At 41.6% G+C, this 12,448-nt stretch overlaps 1 protein-coding gene across 2 annotated transcripts in view; it reads left to right on the top strand.

The window, feature by feature from the left end:
• The window catches only part of GNA12 (G protein subunit alpha 12), a 35,239-nt gene extending 29,028 nt beyond the window's left edge, over window positions 1-6,211 (top strand). For both annotated transcript variants that reach the window (XM_079320417.1, XM_079320416.1), the window contains 2 exons: window positions 3,226-3,276; window positions 4,260-6,211. In XM_079320417.1, coding sequence (XP_079176543.1) covers window positions 3,226-3,276; window positions 4,260-4,829 — 621 coding nt within the window. In that variant the 3' untranslated portion in view covers window positions 4,830-6,211. The remainder of the gene's footprint in view (window positions 1-3,225; window positions 3,277-4,259) is intronic.
• Window positions 6,212-12,448: the final 6,237 nt, after the last annotated feature.

Genomic DNA, 12,448 nt, shown 5'->3' with positions numbered 1-12,448 from the left:
TAAATATACATATATTATAAATAACTTCAGCTTTCATTTCTACTTTTGCAAGCATAGCTTAAAATAGATTGTGATGTTAAAACAACCTTTTTTTTTCCAATAGAACCATTAAAATACTGAAATTGAAGTCATCAATCTGCATCAAGATATTTTTAGTATCTGATGAATCAATTGCAAATATTTGCTGACACTTTTATAGGAAGTCATGGTCATGGACCTGAAATAACTGCTTAAGATCTGGAGGAGGAGAGCACTTGAAGTGCTAAGGCAGCTTTGAATGGAGCTGAATGTCCAGATGGGTATTGGAGAAACAGTAAATACTTGCACTGAAAAAAACAAGCCAGCTTCTTTATGGCCAGTGTCTTGAAGAGAAAAAAAATAATTCAACACTAAAGGGGCAGCTGATACTTTATTTTGTAATTATTTGCTTTGAATGGTAAATCTACTTTAGTTTAGAAACTGTGTGTATATTTTTATGTAAATCCATTTATATACATAAGCAATTGTTTGTATGCATGTGTAATACCCAAAGCATTTAGACAGCTTTGCATAAATAATTTTTTATGGAATTCAAAAATCCATTGAAGTGCAGCTTGATAAAAAACTCAATAAATTTGACTTCTAGATATAATTAATATTGCTGTCTACTTTCTCTGAATGACTAGGAAAAATGCATATAGAAAGGAATTTTCAGTTAACATAATAGTTCTAATTAAAAACAGCAAGAGCAAGCAGTTGTGAAACCTGGAGTTTCCATATTTTCCTCATTTAAAAAGTTATATGTGTTACTCATCCAGTCAGTTAATGTCCAGTGCATGTGTGTGCTGCTGGCTGGAGGAACTGAATGTGCTTCCCAGAACATCCCAGTTTGCTGGAAATCTCACTAAAATGTAGAACAAGGTTATTCCAGAAGCCTTAGGAGCAGGAACTGAGTCCACACTTCCATAGAACCCAATACAGGAATCATTAATCAGGGAAGTTTTAAAGCAGGAGGCTTTGAGTGTGTGCACTGGGTTTGGGGTTATTACTCTGGAAGGTTTTTAGTAGGTGTTTTTCCTCCTTCAAGTTTGTGTGCTTTCATGTTTTGAGAGTTTTTAAACTTCAAACCCTCTGGAGCTTGTTGAGGATTTGTTGTTTTGGCTGGAAACAGATATTTTGACTTAAGTCCTGAATGCCTTTGGATTCTGTGGCAGAAGAGAATATTCAGATTCCTTCAGATCTGTCAGACCATGCATATGGTGCTCACACCTGTTCCAGCCACCTGACTTGGTTACCCAGCTCTCCCACAGCTTTGCCATTGCTGCTTAAAATTTCCCTGAACAAATTATGTGGCTTAATTGCAACATTAATAAGAGTGGGTAAGAATCTAGAGAAGTTGGTTTTCCCTAAATCAATGCAGAAATGAGCATGTATTTTTTCCCTTTAATCAGTTCATTTTCTTACCTCCCTATCAATGTGCAGAATGTCAGTGATGGATGTGTGGGGTGGGAATTAGGGGATGCAGAAGCTGTAAATCAGATGATGCTGCCTGTGTGTCCTGCATTTCACAGGCAAAGGGCTGTTCCTGCCAGACAGGCAGAGACTCTTCAAGAAACTGGGCAGAAAACTGGAAAATCCTCTATCAGAGATGGCCCCTTTGCAGTGTTTTTGCACATCTGAAGGCACTGTGTGGGATGGAGCACAACAGATAGAGAGAAGGGGTTTTTTGTAGCTTCAGTGTTCTTTTCTTTCTGGGCTCTCCCTTCTCCTGGACATGACTAATGCTGTACAGGAAGCCCTTTTCTCTTATTCATGCAGTCTGTGATATCTCTTCTGATCCACAGAGTGCCAAAAAATACAGGAAATTACTTTCACCTTATGAAAATTCATGATTGTAAGGAAGCTCTTAGAGCAATTGTTCTTTGGAAACTTCCCCTCTCCCCCACCCCACCCCCCCAAAAAAAGAAGTGTATTTTTTTATGCTAGCAATCCCATTGTAAATCTTCTGTTGATACATGGTAGTCTTTTGCAAATCCTTGTGTTCTCTCTCCTTTATGAAAAGACACTTCCAGTTTTAAATGTTAGGAAATAATAAGCTTCAGCTCCTTTTGTGTGTGCCTTATGCTGGGAGCATGTACTTGTCCAACACTGCATCCTCTGATCTCCAGAGTGATTCCTCACAATGAGCTGTTGTGTTCATCTCTTTAGAGTTGTACTGGGGGCAATAATTCTGCTCTGCTGTCTCAGGCCTAGGAGGATGTGTGGTTTGAGAATTTATATTGCAGCTGGAGTCCAGGGTAGTATGTGGAGGAAGTTCCATTCTGAATTAGTGACTTGGTGAGGGTACCTATTGTCATTTGCCCTGCTCTGTGATAAAGAATGGGTTTTCCTGCCTAAAATCACTCAAAGGCAGCAGGATTTTCCACTTTATCATTCTCATGTCATGGCTACAAGTACAAGACACATCCTGAACAATAAAGATTTACTGAATTTCTTCTTCATGAAGGGTGTTTCACTCCAGAGTAGTTTGCATCTGTGCAGGGCTTCTTGTCCCCACTTAATGCAAAAGGGACCCTTGATTTGAGTGGGACACACAGGCAAGTTCTTTCAAAAAAGACCAAATCCTCTTACACAAGAGTAAATTTCCACACAAGAATGAATTTCCCCTGTAAACATTCCTATTTTCTTCTCAATGTAACTGCTAAAGGACTTTGTTCAAGATGAGTAAATCTATTATTAAGTCTTGAGTCCACAAGGGAAGCTATCTATAGAAGAGCAAGTCCTTGAAAATGTTCCTTTTTTTGTTTGTTTGTGACAAGTAAGTCTAGCTTAAATCATCATAAATTGTGGAGGACTTAAATCTTTCACTTTTCTAAAGATATTCCAGCCAGTCTAGGATATGCTTTTGTTCACTGTTATGAATTTTAAACAAAATACACTGATTTCTTATAAATGTGTTTCATTTTTCACACCCACTCAGTGTCAGTTAACTGCATTATCTTACAAGGGGAAAAAAGCCAAATTCTTTTAAGTCAAAGAACTGACTTTAATAACACTTCTCTTTTATTGTAGAGATTTACTGGATAGATCTGAGCACTTGTTCAAATCTCTTCTCAACTTGGATTTTTCCATACCTGGTGATGTTACTCTGTTAGACCTCAGTGCATGTTGGGAAGAAGTCCTTGGTTCTGTTGGATTTGCTGTCCCAGAAACAAGCTCAGTTCCCATGTCTTTCCTTTTCCACAGGGTGAATCAGTGAAATATTTCCTGGATAACCTGGATCGGATCGGTCAGCTGGTAAGAAACCTCCTCCTTCTGCACCAGAGAGCTCCAGGAGACAAGGAAAGCCTGAGTGTGCTGTCATTAGTGGGGTTTGGTTGGGTTTTTTGTTGGTTTATTGAATCAACATTCAATAATTTCAATGTTCTTTCTCTAGAAGTAGTAAACTCCAGTTTTCTGAAACTGAAGCTTAGCATTTGTTTAATCTTTTTTGACAGACAACAAATGGAAATTGTATTTGTGCACATATTTTATCAGCCCTTCTGTGCAGTCTCTGGATGTCATTTGCATTTCCTGATGATCTGACAGCTGATGCTACTTAAGGTAGCAGAATGAAACCTTAGCAAAATAAAAACCATTCCTAGCACTTGTAGGATTCAAAATCTGTAATGAAAACATCTGTCAGAAGACTTGGAGGAGAAAAAAGGAAGATGATTTTCCTAAATAATAACAGTGATAAGGTTCTGAAGAATGAATTTCTTCACAGTTGTAGTAGATTGGGCCACAGCTTGTGGTAGAATCTGTTGCTGTGCTTGCTGGTCACAGAGTGTGAACATGGAACAAGAATTTCCACTGAATCTTTCAAGATGGTCCTTGTAAGAGTGAGGAACTGTGGAAAAGCTAGATTTAAAAAATAAAAATCTTTCAGTGATGATTTGATCTGTTTTATTGAACATTACCTAAGGGGCAAGTGACACTGTAGCTAAAAATTTCATTATTAAAAAATACACTTCAATCTTAAACTAAGAGGATGAAAGTGTGAGGAGTGAATTAGTGCTTGATTTTTGTTCTTATGTCTCAGACTCTTCTGTAGCTGTTTACCAAAGTGTTGAGCTAAATAAGTCAACAGGCCAGTGTTTAAAGTTGAGTATTCATTCTTCATGTGATAATTTTTAAATTTAAAAGCAGCTCCTGGTGATTTTACCCATCCCTTCTGTATTCAGACATTAGTCAGAATTTTTGAAGGACTTTTTTTGACAATTCCATCCTTTCTTTTGCAGAACTATTTCCCCAGCAAACAAGATATTTTGCTGGCCAGAAAAGCCACAAAGGGGATAGTAGAGCACGATTTCATCATTAAAAAAATTCCTTTCAAGATGGTGGATGTAGGGGGACAGAGATCTCAGCGTCAAAAGTGGTTCCAGTGCTTTGATGGAATAACTTCAATTTTGTTCATGGTCTCCTCCAGCGAATACGACCAGGTCCTGATGGAAGACAGGCGCACAAACAGACTCGTGGAGTCCATGAACATCTTTGAGACAATAGTCAATAACAAGCTTTTCTTCAACGTTTCCATCATCCTATTCCTCAACAAGATGGATCTTCTCGTGGAGAAGGTAAAGACTGTCAGCATTAAGAAGTATTTCTCGGACTTCAAGGGCGACCCTCACCGTCTGGAGGACGTGCAGCGTTACCTGGTGCAGTGCTTCGACAGGAAGCGGCGGAACCGCAGCAAGCCCCTCTTCCACCACTTCACCACGGCCATCGACACGGAGAACATCCGCTTCGTGTTCCACGCCGTCAAGGACACCATCCTGCAGGAGAACCTCAAGGATATCATGCTGCAGTGAAGGAGAGCAGCCCCTGCTCTGCTGAAATTCTGCTGGATGGTTCCAGCCAAGTTTTCATCCTTTCTTTATGGCCCTTGCCTGCGGCGTCGGACCCGTGCGAATTCCTTGGCTCAGGAATGCTGTACACTAGCCAGCCCAAACAGGAGCTCTAGGCCGGAGGAATCACGTTGATGTTAGCTACTGAACCATTTGGACTAAAACACTACTGAAAGCTGGCCGTGGTCGGTTCTGTACCGAGTTTGGAACGCCGAGTGACGCAACCACCGTCTGCCTTCTTCCAGAACAGAAATCTCTGACAAACCATGCATGGAGGACACCTTCCACATGAATGAGCTCGTTTTTCAGAGACACTCATTGTACAAACTGCCTTTTTTTCGTAGTTTGGAGGTGCTGAATCGATCAAACTAATCTAAACATGATGAGATTGGCAGCTGTATTGGAGAATGTTAATGGAAGTTCCATTCTTAACCCTTAGGAATATAACCAGGTCTTGTGTTTGTGTTCAGCTTTGCCGAGGGTCTAGATTCCACCTCCCAGGGTGGATGCACAGCTCTTGTCTGAAGGTTTTGCATGAGTCTCCTGAGGCAGAAGTCTAAAACTGTGTAAGGAAACTCACGTTGGAGTAAATGGGATGGGGACTTAAGGCCTCGCTGATCTGGAGAAGGGTTTATTTTGCACTATGCGTGGAGGGTGTTACATCATGGGAAAACTGATTTCCTTGGTGCAGCAGCCTGTGCTGGAGCACCCAGCCATGTATCTGCACAGTGGGTGCTCGAGGGAGATGTGCTCCATGGCCAGCCAGCACTGTCCTCACACCCACAGTGGGCAGCATTTGTGAAGGTTCAGTATCTCACGTGACAGGGCTTCATCTGTACTTAAAAGTTTAATTAAACTCTTCAAGCAAAGGTTTTGGTAGCACAGCAGCTGTTTGATTAGTTCCCAACAGCTGACCTTGTAGGAAGACTGAACACCCTGGAGATCCCAGCTTTCCAGCTGCACTGATGTATTTGGACAGCAAGACCTTGCTGTAAAATTAGCCTTTAATTTGTTATTAATGGGATCTTTAGCCTATAGTGATGCACATGGATCTTGGGGCACAGTCAGTTTGGAGTTGCCCCTTTTGGGCAGTGGTTTGTGTGTAAAATGGCAAGAGGCTGTGAACAGTTTGGAGCTCCAAATTTCCTTGTGCTCTCAATCTCTGCCAGGTGCCTTTTCTGTGTACAGACATTGAATCTTTTCTACTGCAGTGGGGTACATGGACAAACTGAAGATATTGTAGTGCTATCCTTTAGGTGACTCAAACATAGTTTACTGTGCAATTTTTGTCATAGTTTTTATCCAAGAATAAAACCTGAAGGGCTGTTTGTACCCATAAAAAGTCAGCAGATTCCCTGGAGTTCTTATCCCCTTTGAGCCTGTAATGGCATGTCAAAACAAGCAAAGTTTTACTTCAGCTGGTAATCCCATGGGAAATGTGGTCAAAGAAAAGTCCTGTTCCGTTGTCCTTTCATGTTAATTTGGATAAAATCTGGAATCTTTCTTCCCCTCTGAAGCTTGCAGATGTTCATATCAGTATTTTTTTTGTGTAGTTTCCTGATGTAGCAGCCTCCTGGCTTTCTTTGTGCAGGCTCCAGAGTGGAAAAGCTGTGGCTGTTTCAGTGCCTGTAACAGGCACAGGAGTGAGGTAAGAAGCAACTGAGAAGTTGCAGATGGGAAAATCTAACTTAAATTTCAGCAAATTTAAACAGGAATTAGCTTCCTTGTAACAAGTCTTATTTTGCCAGGACCAACTCTGTCTTTTAAATATTTATTAATTTTTAGCCTTGAAGGGGAAGAATGTTATGTGACTAATATTCAGATGGGGGAAAAAATCTTAAGATTATTACATTTGGAAAGGAAAATGCTTCACCACAATGCGATGCAAACCAGTTTACTCATCACATAAAGTTGGTTTCTCTGAGCCCATTTGTTTGGCTGAAGACAAAGGCTGCTTTCAAAGCTTTCAGATGTTTTCTGAGTCCTTGGTGGTGGTCTTCACTTCACACAAGATGCTGGGAAGGAGGAGGCAGTTGTGGGCTCACCTGACTTCTAGGTTGACTTTACTTTAGTTCTTAGTTTGCTGTGAGCTTTATTCTTTCATTGAATTTTCCAAATTAGTTGAACATTCCCTTTCAACTGTATTTTTTCTCAAGAATTACCTCAGTTTGGTGTCTGAATCTACTGTAGTTTTACCTGGGAGACATAGCATGGAATTTCCTGTTCTGTTTTTCTCTTGACACTCCTCCATGGTTTTTTATCCTTAGTCACCTTATGGATTTACCCTCAACAGAGCTAATGAATCAACTTATATTTTAAGTAACTTAAAGTCTGCACCTGGAAAATAAACAGCATGAGAGATCTCACACTGAGCTCTCAAGCTGCATTTTTTTTTTTTTTTTTTTTTTTTATGATATGGCAGTTTTGCACACTAAGTCAGTTTTAGGGAAGCAGTTTGCCCACCTTGGGCCCATTATTGCCTTTCTTGTTTTAATTGATGAAATGGGCCTGAGTGTGGGGCTGCAGCTGCAGGTTAAAATCAGTGGTTTGGCTCTGTGGGCTCAGAGTTCTGTCAGGTTTGGATAGTGATGGATCACACACCAGGAACCCCAGGGCAGGAAACTCTCCTTGCAAAAGTCAAGCACTTCCCAAGTTTGCAGAGGAGCTGGCCTTGTGAGTCAAAAGGATGTTGGGGGTGTTTTGTAAGTGTCAGTTTTCTCTGCAAAATACTCTTCTTGCCACAATTGAGAGGGCTTGGGGGTTTTTTCCAAGGTAAGTTGTAGTATAATAAAGCCAGAAAATCAGGTTATGGTTAATCAGTGAATTACTAAAGCAGAGTTTAGGTAGATGAGGTTGTTCACACATCTCAGGACAGGCCTGGTCTGTTGCTTAGTCCTTTCACCAGAAACAAATAGAAAACTTTATTTTAAGTGACATCCTGGAGAATTTTGCAGGTAAACACAGCTGTAGAGAACATCTTTTTTTGTTAGTTTTATAGGCTTATTGTTCATTTGGCTGGTCAGGAAATGGGTCACAGGCAGGATGATCATCAGATGGAGACCTTGAACAAGTACTTTTTTTTAAAAAAAGAAAAAAGCAGCTTTTTGCAGTCCCTCCTCTGGGGTCAGTGACAGAGTGTTGCAGAGGGGTTGTCTCTCCTGAGGACAAAGAGAGGAAGCTCTTGCAGCCTGTGCTTGGGGCAGAGATTTACATAATCCTGGAGTTCAAGTAGGAAAACTAAATGGGAGTCATTTATCCAACACTACTTGGTATTTGTTGTCCTCAAAGCAAGTGTTAAGCTAATGAAGAGTGTCTGTACCACTCCTGCAGATTGCAGTGCTGTAAGGCTCTGAACAATCCTCATGCATTGCAAGGAGTGGTTTTCTGGAAGTGACATATTCAATAGGCACTTGTCACTTTGAAGGAATGAAACACTTCTTAATGTTGAAAATTAGCTAATGGTGGTTATGGAATTGAAATTACTGGGCACTCAGTTTTACAATGCAAAGATGCTTTCAGTTTCATGCTGAGAATGGATCTTATTTAATAAGCAGAGTAGATTGACTTACTAACTTTATTTTTAATTGTTGCTGTGAAAAACCTAGAACTAGGCACATTACAAAAATGAAGTTCCTGAAGATGACACTTCCCAGGCCTTCTGAGGCAGGTAAAGCTGAGCAGCAGCCAAGCAGGCAGAGTGGAAAAAGTAATGGCCAATAAACTGTAGGGAAATGAAGTAGGTAGAGCTCATTTGTACCTGGCACTGGAGACAAGGACAGCTAAAGTGGCATTTGGAGTGTGTCCCCCCATCCCCATGGCCTCATTGCCTCTGGGAATTCACCCATCCTGGTTACTGTGATCTGCAGAGAAATATAGAATTAGTCAGAAGAACAGATGTGGTACCACTGAAGAAACCAGCAGCTTTCTCTAGTGACAGACAGCTGCCTTCCACAGAACAGCATTTTAGAAAACAGGTCCTCTGCTGCCTTACATGGCTGTCTTTGTATTAACTATGTTTTAACTTATATTAACTTACGTTTTGGAGTCTTTTCTATGTGTGTACTTCTTTATTTCTTGGGGGGAAAATCCTTCTGTGCATGGACCTAGAGGATTTCTCTTAAAGGCCCCTCTGATTTTCAAGCAGTGAGTTTTGATAGCTGATTCAGCTTGGCTTCTGTCACCAAATTTTCAGGAGTACCTGCTGCATTGATGGATGATTTGATGTGTGCCAGCTCGAGAGACAAACACAATATGCAACCTCCACACAGTGCAGTTTGTATGTAAACCAAACACTGATCTCATGGTGAGAACTGTAAGTTTAGCTGTACCCTCTTTTCTGTATTCTCTTTCTAGTATAAAATCACGTGGTGTAGTCAGGGGTTTAATATAGCACTGCCAACTCTTTACCTCATACTCTGTAATTCTGTAACACAAAGTGGTGGGTGGGGTGTTTCAGTAGCAACTATAAAACATCTGTGCCTACTTTTGTAAATGAGCTTTTAACAGTTTTTAGGAGCATCCATTATGGATCAGGAAGACTGGCGTGGTCTGGGCCAGACTTGGCCTGAATTAATGCTGACTCCACACAGTTCTAGGTGAGGACTGTCTAGCCTAGTGAGGGATAATTGGTAATGCAAGACCTAGTGCTTTTTAATAATACCTGTTTTGTAATTAGCTGGGGTGATCTCTGCTTTGTGCTGTGACGTGGGCACTTCTTTGTTTTAACACTAATCTTTCTTTACATAGATGGAAATGAGTAAAGCCAGGAGATTTGGAGCTGAAACTGCCTCTCTGCTATCCAGGTGATGCTGCCTCTTTGCTCATCTTGGTGGTTGGGCAGTTCAGCTCCATCCTAGACATTTTTATCTTTCTAATGGCATTTGGAAAGCAGTGTTGAAGTTTGTCTGTGTGTTGATATGCTTGTGTTCTTACTGGGTGGGGAGTGTGGAGGTTCTAGATTGTCAGTGCTGGTGGTTCTGTGCCTGGCTTGAGGAGCTGTCCCAGCCCAGCTCTTGGCCTGTCACTGAAGGTTGTATCTTCTGTCTGGTGTGAAAATACTCAGAGGGGGGAAAATGAGCAGCACTGACTTCCAAGGTGGGCATTCTGGTAAAAATAAAAAAAAAAAAAGCCAAAGTATGTTGGAGGGGAGCAGGAGAGGGGAGCTAGTTTCTAAACAGATCCCAAAAGCTGATGGTGCTTGAAGACTGTATTGAAATGCCATCTGCACTGACCCAAAAGCTTTGGGTGACTCCAGAGAGCCATTGACTGTGAATTAGGAGCAGCAGGCTGGCAATGCTGGCCCTGCCATTGGAAATCTCTCTATTCATCTGTTTATCACTGGCTGCTAAAACTCAGTTTTGATAAAATACAGTATGCAGATCTCTGGCCAGACAGTGCATCTTACTTCTTCCTGACACCTGCTTAAACTTTCTTCAAGATACCAGAGCACAAGAAGGTAAGAGGCTGTTTCTATTCTTTGAATAAAAACTACAACTGATGAAGAGCAACATTTTTTAATAAGTAGGACCTGAGAGAGCATCTTTTGAGGGAAGTGTCAGGTTTTGAGTAGCACAACTTTTCTGCTGTTACTTCCCATGGATCTCTTGTGCAGGTGGTTGGGCACAAAGGCTGAGAGGAGATAGCAGGGAGCGGTGGGATGTGCAGAGAAAGGATCTGTTGGGAGCTCAAGAGACTTGGGAAGGTGGTTGGTGGATTTAGGTTTGGAGAGGGGTGTTGAGAGTCCCTTTGCATTGAAGCCATGAACCCTCTGTAGGATAGGGAGTGTTCCTCCAGGTTGTGTTGTCTGGAATGTGGAATGGGATTGAATTGATGATATGGATTCAAAAGTATTTCTGGAGACTCCACTGAACAGCAGTGCTGGTGTTTCTCACTCTAGTGAGGAGTTGTTTTGTTTGTGGAATCAAAATGTACAAGATCAAACTGACAAAACACCAGGTTGTCTGTGACAGACCACATAGCTTAGGAAGCCAAGTGATGTTATCTTTTATGCTGCAATGTACTTGCTCTCTGGTGCCTATGCATTAACACACATACTATGCAATATCAGTCTTTTTTTAAACCAGTTCACTACATTGGGCAAGAAAGGCCTGAGTTTAGCCTTAATTTTCTTAACAATTCACAGGAACGTACTTTAAAAACAGTTACAAACTACAAGAAGGTGGAAAATGCAGAAAGTAAAAGCACAGTCCCAGACTGCTCACATAAGTGTCTTTCTAGCACCAAAACAGCATCTGTGATAGAAGCAGCTACTTGCTGTAATAGTTTCAACTTATGAAAACTGTGTACTAGATAAAATTATATTGTGATGTGTAAAAAGTGTATTTTATAGCTTTGGTGACTTAGTTTACTGTTTTGTATATATGAATTTTATAAATCTATTAAAACTTGACTTGTTATACTGTTCTTTATGGGTTTTATCTTTCAACAAAGTTTGAGGTGACTTTTTTCCTTTATTAAATTATTTTCTGTGAGAGTTTTTGAACAAACAACAGCATGGGCTGTATGGAAGTGCAGCTGTCATGCTGTGAAATCTCAGTCTGTAACCTTTAGGTATCTCCCTCTCCTCCACTCCTGGTTGGAATCATTCTTCCTGAGTGTGTCCAGGAGCTCAGGCTGGTGACACATGAACCTGTGTGAAACTTGGAAGTCGTTCATCTGTGGCATTCCTGGGGCTGGCTGGAACATTAGCACTGAGAAGTGGAAGGGAGGCACAGCTGGGCTTTGCTTCTGTGTTTTGAGCTCACCAAGGAAAGATAATTTGGCCTGTTGAGATGGGAGCACCTGTGGAGGATTGCTCAGTGCTGTGTAGGGTGTGATAATAAATATCCATGGGGACTGTGCCTGCTGCTTTCCCAATGCCAGGCCCCTGTCTGGGAGCACAGCAGAACCTTTGGAGGGCCACCAGTGTCCCTGTCACACACCTTTCTTCACATTCCCTCACTTCAAAAGGTCACATCTGGCAGATTTTTGTAGCAAAAATGTGAGTGTGATTGTTTCTTGGGTAAACTACTGGTGCCAAGTCAGTTCCACTTGAGGCACTTCATGGAGCATTTTTGGTCCTTTCTACTCCCAATTGGAAATGCAGCACTGCAGCTGCATCAGGTCTCTGGGAATGGCTGGCTCTGTCCCTGGAGTTGCTGGGTGTTTTCAGGTGAGATGTATTGCCAGTGTTCAGCATCTCTGCTGAGCAGCAATTGCAAATTCAGTGTGCTCCAGTAGAAGGTGCCCAGGTGTGATCACTATAATCTGAAAAGCTCTCAGCAGCTCTCTTGGGATCTCTTTGGTGACTGTGGAGCAAAGTGACCCTTTTGGGGCCCAGGTGTTCCTGTGAGGTGCCCCTTTCCTAACTCAGCTGTGCAGATGTTGCTCCATAGGAGCAGAGCTGCAGCAGTTGGTTCTGCAGGTGGGTTTATCTGTTCAGTGCCAGTGAGTGCTTGTGCCCCAGGGAGAGCCTAAACTCCATATATTAGCTTGGAATTACCTTCCCAGGAGCAGCACAACTCCCTGTTCAGAACCAGAGTATCTCCTGCAATTTCAGTAATTCAACACTGAAGATAAAAGGG

The sequence above is a fragment of the Erithacus rubecula genome, assembly GCF_903797595.1.
Source record: "Erithacus rubecula genome assembly, chromosome: 17".
Taxonomy (NCBI): Eukaryota; Metazoa; Chordata; class Aves; order Passeriformes; family Muscicapidae; genus Erithacus; species Erithacus rubecula.
The sequence above is the reverse complement of the archived record's forward strand: the minus strand, read 5'-3'. Positions and strand labels throughout refer to the sequence as shown.